General features: G+C 41.3%; 1 protein-coding gene across 1 annotated transcript in view; it reads left to right on the forward strand.

The window, feature by feature from the left end:
* Positions 1-8,870, forward strand: part of PKHD1 (PKHD1 ciliary IPT domain containing fibrocystin/polyductin) — a 579,560-nt gene that overhangs the window by 225,836 nt on the left and 344,854 nt on the right. The window contains exons 39-41 of the mRNA XM_045294754.1: positions 3,557-3,767; positions 4,934-5,091; positions 7,636-7,827. Of these exons, the coding sequence (XP_045150689.1) occupies positions 3,557-3,767; positions 4,934-5,091; positions 7,636-7,827 (561 nt within the window). The remainder of the gene's footprint in view (positions 1-3,556; positions 3,768-4,933; positions 5,092-7,635; positions 7,828-8,870) is intronic.

Genomic DNA, 8,870 nt, shown 5'->3' on the forward strand with positions numbered 1-8,870 from the left:
CTTAGGGATGTCTTGCAGGAAGTGAGTCTTGCCAGTTGAAGCAGGGAACAAGCTAAGGCAGCTGCACCCTGGTCTGACCATCAGAAACAAGAGACCCGAGAACTCAAAAGGCAAGGCTCACTGAGCCATTTATCCCTCCGCCCTTCAATTAACCCCACATGTGTTTATCGGCCAGGTTGGCATGATAATCTTTAACTATATCAGACCCTATCCTAATGAGTTGCTGTGGCTCAGAATCAATTAGATGGCAGTGAGTTTGGGACTGTGGAGGTCAAGGTCTCTTTATTTTGTCTCCCTAGTACCTGGCATATGCTCATTAATACTTAAGCAAGGACAGCATTCGTTGTTTCACTGTGGATACTGGTGAAGCTGCAACCAGAAACAAAGGGGAAATAATTTGCATATATACCAGAAAACTATTTTTAGCGATTGTGTGAGCTTCCTTAGATTTCTATTTCTAATGTGATTGCTCTTTCATGAGATCACTGCTCCCTTTCTTTGTTCTTTTTCTAAAGTCTTAGGAGAGATTTTGGCAGTGATTCACTCAGGATAAAGATGGAAGCCCAGCAAAATAAGCAGAGAGGACAATTAGTGATTATAAAGCGTGCTAGCCCACAAAGATTATTTTCTTTCTCTTCATGCACATTTGGTAAGAATGGTTTTCTAGGACTATGTAATTATGGATGAATGACACTGAAATGGTTGAACAATAATTTGTAGGAAATACAATTATGAGCATAAGTCATTCGGGGGAGTAAATGGGCAGTTTGTTGGTTAACAGGTCAACTTTGAGAGCTGAGAGTGGTTAAGCATTGTATTAAATTACAAGTTAAGCGCATAACCCTTTTCAATTTAGGGAAATTCATAAATTATTGAGCTTTTCATTCTCCGTGTCTTGATTTGTGGTATGCAGAGACAGAGAGCTGCCCAATCTGGGTTTCCTAAGAGTTCTGTGAAGTGAGGTGACTCAGATCTGAAATGCACACAGTACTTCCTTCATCTGAGTGGTTGGTAGGTCAATCTTGTGTGGCATTTAAATACTGCTTGCAAAGTAATTAACATAATTTGGGGGGTACCAACGTTAATTTGGTACAGTTAGTTTACAGCTATTTCCAGAGCCTGGGAATTCAATTCCTTGTCCAGTTCTCGGTCCTGAATTCAAAAGACCTGATTTCTGAGCCTGGTGCTGGGGGATCTTATAGCAGTGTAATCTTGTTTTTGAAGAATATTAGTTTTCTAATCTATATACTCTGTTGGAAGAAAAAGGAAGGAAGGAAGGAAGTAAAGAAGGGCCCTTACTTTAGTGTAAAGCTCCCTTTTATGGGCTAAGTTTCATTGTATGTATGTTGTTTTTTCCCCCCTGATACTTACAATGTTCTGTATATTATGTATTTCCATGATCTGATAGAGATTTGCAAGCGATTTTTCAGAAGACAATATATCAAACTAATAAAATTAAAATAATTTAAATCACAATGAGCTGAATGCTAATCACATACCCTGGATTGTGTTAGGAATTGTGACAATGTAAAGGAAATAAAAGGCAGTGGGCCTGCATTTAAATTGCTAACTATCTCTGTGGGAAGATAAGATATATTACTGTATTAACTACTGAATAATTTAGTCTGAAATATATGGAACTGACTATAAGTTATGTAACTCGAGTTTCCTCAGAGCCCCCTGAGCTTCTTCAGCCTGTGGATTTTTCTGCATGGTGACCCCATCCGTGTGTTACAGGTAGAATTGAGCTCTGTAGGGTTGTCTTGGCTGTAATCATTACTGATGTAGAACGCCAATCTTTTCCTCCAGGGTACTGCTGGAGGAGTTCAAACTACCAACCTTCCAATTAATAGTTTGCTTGTACAAACTCTTTGTGCCACTCTGGTGCCTTAGAAGGATGTCGATTTATGTTAATAGTTAAAAATGAATTTCAAAGATTCTTTGATTGTGTTTATTCATTTTGACTTCCCTATCCTTTTGTAAGAATGATTAGTTGAGAAATATCTTTGTTACTTCTACAATTGATTGTGCTATGTGTAGTTTGCATACCAGCAATAAATATTTATTGTCCATTGATTGTGAACAATTGATCACAAAGTTTAACAGCATTTTACCTTTTATAAATATCTTCCTATGCTTGGTCTTTTCTTTGCAGACATTCAAGAGTAGATCATTGAAATCCGCATGTATACGTATATACATACAAATAAACCTTATTTCATTTTATTGTTCCCAAAGGTTAAAACACACAAACACAGAATAAAATTAAAATTATTTTCTTTTGGGATGATTTATGCCTCAATTTTCACCTGCCCTATAATTAGAAATTTTGAACTTTGTAAGAAAAAATTTATGATAAAATTATTGCCCAAGTAAACTTTAGAAATTATATCATTAACCCCAAGACCTTTCTCAGCCTAGTGCAACATTGTTGGCACCAGCTCTTGCTCAAGCACAAATAAATAAAGAGGAAAGTTTAAAATAATTTGAAAATGATTTATTGTAGGCCACCTCTGTAGTTAGCGATTCAAGTCTTATTACTTTACTTTAGTGCAACAAGGGAGGACAGTAACTTGCTGTGGGCTAAGGGTAAATTATGATCTATTGCAAAGGAGGAAGGAAATGTACTAAGCAAAGAGGAAGGAGTTGGAAGTAAGCTATGTATTTTCTGAGGTACAGCTTTAGTTAATGGTTTGAAAAAGCACTTGGCTTTGCCTCTTGCTGGAAAAGGCCAGAGTAAACTATGAGACAGACTACCTTCTTTAATCTTCAGTAGCTAAGGAGTAGCATGCTTGTGTGGAGAGGGATATATGGGTGTGCTTGGGCCTAATATAAATCAAGATCTGCAGAGTCACAAGCCCCTCCTTCTTCAATGTTTTTTTTGTTTTGTTTTGTTTTTAACAACTCCATCTTAGATAGACAGACCATGTTTTAGAGTCAGAAGGGATCATGCAATGCACCAAGGACAGCCTTTTTAAGGTGATTTTGAGTTTCTACTCTCTTTACACATTAAGAAGTAAATTGAAGCCTTCTGATTGGAACTTAGTTATGGGCTTCTGCATCAAAGAGTCAAAGAACCAATGTTTGTTATTTGGAATTAGAAAATGATGGGGGGAACATCATCGTCTAACTGGAGAGAAGTGGGTAAAGACGGAAGGTCTATTATGTGTTAAGGACCAAGGTAGGTATTTCATATATTTTCTCATTAATCTTGAATACTTCAATGAGATATGAGGTTGCTACTACTTTTGGTTTGCAAATGTAAAAGATGACAGCCATCCTTAAGTATATTATCTGAAGTTTCATGCTTTAGATTTTGGCAAAAATGGGAATTTTACACATCACCACTCACTACTCTGAATTGTTTTTATGGCCACTGTGTTAAATATGAAAAAACAAACAAACTAGCATTCAAAAAAATGAAGGCATTCACACTTACTAATCCAGAAGCTTGCCTCCTCAGGCTCTTCTTGCACAAGATTCTTTGGCTAAATAATGTTACCCTCTTATTGATCAGTGAAATATCTCAAAGCACGTTTTGCTTGGGCTGCTCTAGGTCCAGTACCAGAAGTACTTGTCACCCGTCTTCGAGCAGCTGCCCGTGCCGGTGACACCGTGTTGGCTCTGGAAGATGCTGTGGACTGGCACCCTGGAGATGAAGTTGTCGTCATCGGTGGAATAGGTATCGAAGGTGCCAAACCAATGGAAGAGACTGTCATTGTGGAAGCTGTGCACAATGCTGACCTTTATCTCCGGTCACCCTTGAGGTAATGCGCTGTCAGCCTGGCTACATGGTGATGGAGGATGATGAGATCTTAACTGTTTTATGTGCCTGGATATTTGTTGGTCTTTCAAGATACATTTTTACATTACATAATGCTAGACTATATATATATATATTTTATATATATATAAAATCTCATTTGCCATTTCAACAATCTTCACATGGACAATAATTCAGTGGCATTAATTGTTTGTTCTGTTGTGCAGTCATTACCATTAACAGATGCTCAGGGACCCATAAGCAATATGTCTTACTTTCACCCTTGCTCCTGCCCAATCCTGGTGACCACAGATAAACCTGACCATGACACAATGGCCTATTCTAAATATTTTACATATACCTGGAATCACGCAGTTGCTCTTTTGTGCCTGAGTTATTTCACGTGCATTGTTATTAAGGCTGTATGTATCAAGACCTATTTCTTTTGATCTCATTGTATGTACGTACCCCCTTTTGTTTATTAATTTGTTGATAACCGAAACAACAGAAATAAAAACACCTCACTGCCATTGAGCGATCTCAAATCATAGAAACCCTATAGGACTCAGTAGAACTACCCCTTTGGGTTTCTGCACTTTAGGTCCTTATAGCAGTAGACCCTTTCATCTTTTTCTTGCAGAGAGACTGGTGAGTTTGAACTGCTGACCTTGTGGTAAGCAGATTGATGCATAACCCACGATGCCTCCAAAACTATCTATCAACTGATAGACAATTGGATTTTGTTTGGCTACTGAGAATATTAAATAATGAGCATTCATAGATATTTCATAGATTTTTATCTCATTTAATATTTTATACTTATATGAGGGAAGAGAGTGTTATTTGTGATTTGTAACTAAGGAAACTGAAGTGCAGCATACAAGTATTGGTTTGCATTTTTGCTTTTTGTGGCTCTAAGGATCTTAAGACAACCATGACATAAATTTCTCTTGTAAGGAGCGAGACCTGCTTTCCTTTTAGCGCATGCGGTCAGTACAATAATCAGAGCAGTTTCTAATGTTCATGTCCTTGCATCCTCTGTCTGCTCTTCCGTACTTCGAAAGGCATGGGCCCTCCAACAAACAACGGCACTAACCTAACGCGTCACTGTCCCTAATGACCCAGAATGCAACGTGTTCACTTGTGTCTTTCTCCTTTCATTTCCCCCAGATATTCTCATGCCTTCAAAGAGAGCTGGGCGGCTGGGAAGCACCTCGTTTTCAAGGCCACAGTGGCCTTACTCAGCAGGAGTATTACCATCCGAGGAAATCTTACCGTGGCAAGGAGGAGGCACCTTGCTTCCTGCCAGGAGGACACTGCTTCAGCAGGTAGAGGAACGTTTTTCCTGGGGAACTCAAGGAGTGCACCAGAATGCTCTCTCATTGTCACACAGATTGGTGACCCAGGGTCGAACCCAATGAACCCTTAGCCTTTGCACATCCATAATATCCTCTGGTTTCCTGAATCCTCTTGAGAAGTTGGAATTTTATCTTCGTTCATTTCCCCTCACCTTATTTTAAAAGATATAGATTAAAGTATCCATTCTAAAAAGTAATTACATCTCTAGGGGAATTTTTTCCCCCTTTAAGTACTCCATCTGATGATCTTCCAGGGAAAATCTGAATTACTTTTAAAATAAACTCCCTGGTTATAATGAAATCTTAACTTGTTGCCAGGCCCTCCTTTAAAGTCCCCAGGAAAGCCATCAAGCCAGAGTTGTAGCCACAGCAGCACATTCTTACTGATCAGGCTTGCGGGACTCTCTTGCTCTGCTCCTCCCCCTCTGTGTGTGTGTGTGTGTGTTTTCAGTATGATTTCTGAGTGAACTACCACATACTTTAGGTATGTGGCCCCAAAAGTCCATTTATCTTCTAGTAGAATAACAGGCACTGAATCACACTGATGTGCCTATTAAGCATCTATTTCAGGGATGGGTGGTTTTGTACGTTCTGTTTTGGTTTTCCAGCCTGTAGATTATGAGGTTTTCACATGTTGTGAAGACATCATTTGTCAACGTTGGTGCAGGGTGGTGTGCGTGTCAGGGATGACTCCCAGGCACGAACTCTGGATGGATGGTGAGGCTGTGTACTGAGATGGGAAGAACACCGAGTTTCGGGGTGAGAGGGTAAAGAGCACGAGTCTAACGTTGAACATGTTGAGACTGAGGTGCCAGGCCAGGATCTAAGTGGAGAAACGCTGAGTATGGAAGAAATGTCCAAGTTGAAGATAAAAACCAAGGTGTGTCTTCAGAGAGGTGCATATGTGGGCATAATTTGGGGATGTGGTTGGGTGTGGAGAGCTGTTTGTAGGAAGAATTACTTTGGCACCCACTTTCTTTCACTCCCCAGTCATCAAAAACCTGTCATTCTCTGCCAAATGTTTTGGTGACCCTGGATTAGAATTCAGTGACCGTCAAACTTTAGCCATCTGTTGAGTCATGACAGGTGCTGTATTTAAACATGCCTGTTAATTTCTCATACAAGTGGTTCTCCAATCACCATTGTGAAGCAACGTGTTCGATCATGCTGTGAGACCACGCTGTGAGGCTTGTGCCATTATAAACTTAGCTCCCAAATGGTGGGAGAGGGGGGGAACTTTACTTTCACCACATTCTTAAATGTTACTGTAGAAGTCTAAAAATGAATGGAATTCATAGGTCTTAATGAATATCTATTATGTCCCTCAACCCTTCTTTGTATGGCACCGAATATGGCAGTTAGGCTGCTAAATAAAACAATAAGAGGCTTGGCTACTCAAAAATATTATACTTCACATATAGTCATCATCAGAATTGTGATAACGCAAACACAAAACACATCTTTATTTGCCTGTTACTGGATTCATTCTGTGGAGGTTCTGAAATGGATGGTGGATTACTGGGGAATGGACTGGGGATCACTGGTGGTATAGTGGTTATGTGTTGGGCTGCCAAGCACAAGGTCAGTAGTTTAAAATCACTAGCCACTCTGTGGGAGAAAGAGGAGGCTTTCTATTCCAGTAAAGACTCAGAAACTCACAGGAGAGATCCTATGGGATTGCTATGTGTCAGAAAATTGACTCGGTGGCAGTGGGTTTGGTTTTTTATTCGGCGCCAGTACATCATTTTGTACAACTGGCAGGTCTTTGATTCATTAGCCTGGATAGTACAGGGTCAGAAGACGATTGTTTCTCCAACCTGAGGCGAGCTAACACAATCAAATTCCATGCCCATGTGTCAACAGAAAGTGGCCGGGCTCTTGAGGGCATAGCACATTGTAGCAGCAGTAGTGGTGGGCATTACGTTAGTTCGTGTGGTCCCTGATCACAGGACTGACCCCAAGAGGTGCTGGCAGCAAGGTTCAGGAAGAAGGTGCTGCTCAGTTCTTTCTCTGGGGCCCTTTGCCATTTCTGCAGTGGTTTGATGGCTAATCTCTCCCACCAGAAAGCTGCTCACCAAGGGGAACCCCCATTGGACAGCTTCCGACTCAAAAGTGCTGTGATTACATTCCATGCTCCCATTTCTTCCCTGCAATTATCAATCCTGCAAGGTCGTTTTATTGCACAATTCCTCCAGGGGATCCTTTGGATTGAAATAAGCATCTCTTTAGCTTGGGCTTGTGGGTTATAGTCTGTCTCTTTGTGACAGTAAATTAAGATGATTGATGTGAGGGTTTCTGGAAATAATAGAAGGAAGGCAACATCATGTCCCAGTTACCGAATCTTTTAATGAATAATCTACAGAGGATAATCAAAGTGAGAAGGAAGTAAAGCATTAGGTGAACGAAACAAATCTGGTTTGTTCTTTGTGCTGGCAGTGCTGTTCAAACTGGGAGCTATGTCTAGAAGCTTGTTCGGCAGGCTTCAGGTTCCCTTGACATCATTTTGTGCTTCAGGTCATCCACAGGGCTGTTTGTATTCCAAGAGCGAGAAGAGGCTGGGATCCATGGACCTGGGGGCCAGAGTCATCATCCAGTCTTTTCCAGAAGAGCCCAGCCAAGTCCGGCTGAGGGGTGTCCAATTCCGGGATTTGGGGCAAGCCTTCCAGAAGCATCTGAGCTCGCTGGCTTTGGTGGGAGCTATGAGAGGTAAGAGGGTGCAGGCCCACAACTCCTCATGTTTCTTTCCTCTCTTCTCCCATGTCGAAGGTGTATGTGCAAGGGATTGCGATGTGGGATATGAAGGATTCAGAAATGGATAGTTATTTATTTTGAAGCCATTTATACTGCAGCTTCCAGAGTCATGGTAGCACAGTGGGTTAAACATTTAGGCTTACAACTGAAAGGCTGGTGATTGGAACCCAGCAGTCATCCTAGGTAGACAGAGGATGAAGCAGTCTTTCTTTCATTACAGCCTCAGTTCACTATAGAGCAGTTCTCCTTAGTCCATTAGGGACTCTGTGGGTTGGAATCGACTGCTGGCAGTGTGTGGGGTTTTGAGGATTCAGCGTAGCTCGGCTCTTCTCAAGCCCCTGGTTACCTTTGGGCAGACTCTGACTCCTGGGAGCCCCGTGTGTTAAGAGTAGAACACTGGTCCATAGAGTGTCGTTGGCTTATTTTCCAGAAAGAGGATTGCCAGGCCTTTCCTCCAAGATATCTCTGCGTCGATTTTGAAATCCAGTCCTTTTGTTAGCTGCCAGGACACTCACGGTTTGGACCAACCAGAGATGCCGGTCCAGCAACATGGTGGTTGTCAGTAGGTGTTGTGCTGTTGGTTCTGACTCAGAACAACCTTTTGTGGAACTGAATACAACACTGCCCAGGTCGGTGCCATCCTGACGACTGTGGCTACATTCGAACCCCTTGTTGCAGTCACTCGTTCAATATATCTTGGGGAAGGTCTTCCTCTTTTCCACGGACCCTCTACTTTTCCCAGCAAGATTTCTTTCCGCAGCGTTGGAAGCCTCCTGACAGCACATACAAAGTACATGGAGTCTCACCAGTCTCCCTTTGAAGGAAGATTCTGGCATTCCATGATATACTCAATATTCTGCACCAAGACCAAAATTCAAAAGTATAATTTTTTTAGTCTTCTTTATTCATTGTCCAACCTTTGAATGCCCATGGGGTAATTAAACATATCACGTGGCTTGGTCCAGGTGCATCCTAGTTCTCAAAGTGACATTTTTGCT

The sequence above is a fragment of the Echinops telfairi genome, unplaced genomic scaffold (genome assembly GCF_000313985.2).
Source record: "Echinops telfairi isolate 266 unplaced genomic scaffold, ASM31398v2 ScPeMD7_3533;HRSCAF=4204_1, whole genome shotgun sequence".
Classification (NCBI taxonomy): Eukaryota; Metazoa; Chordata; class Mammalia; order Afrosoricida; family Tenrecidae; genus Echinops; species Echinops telfairi.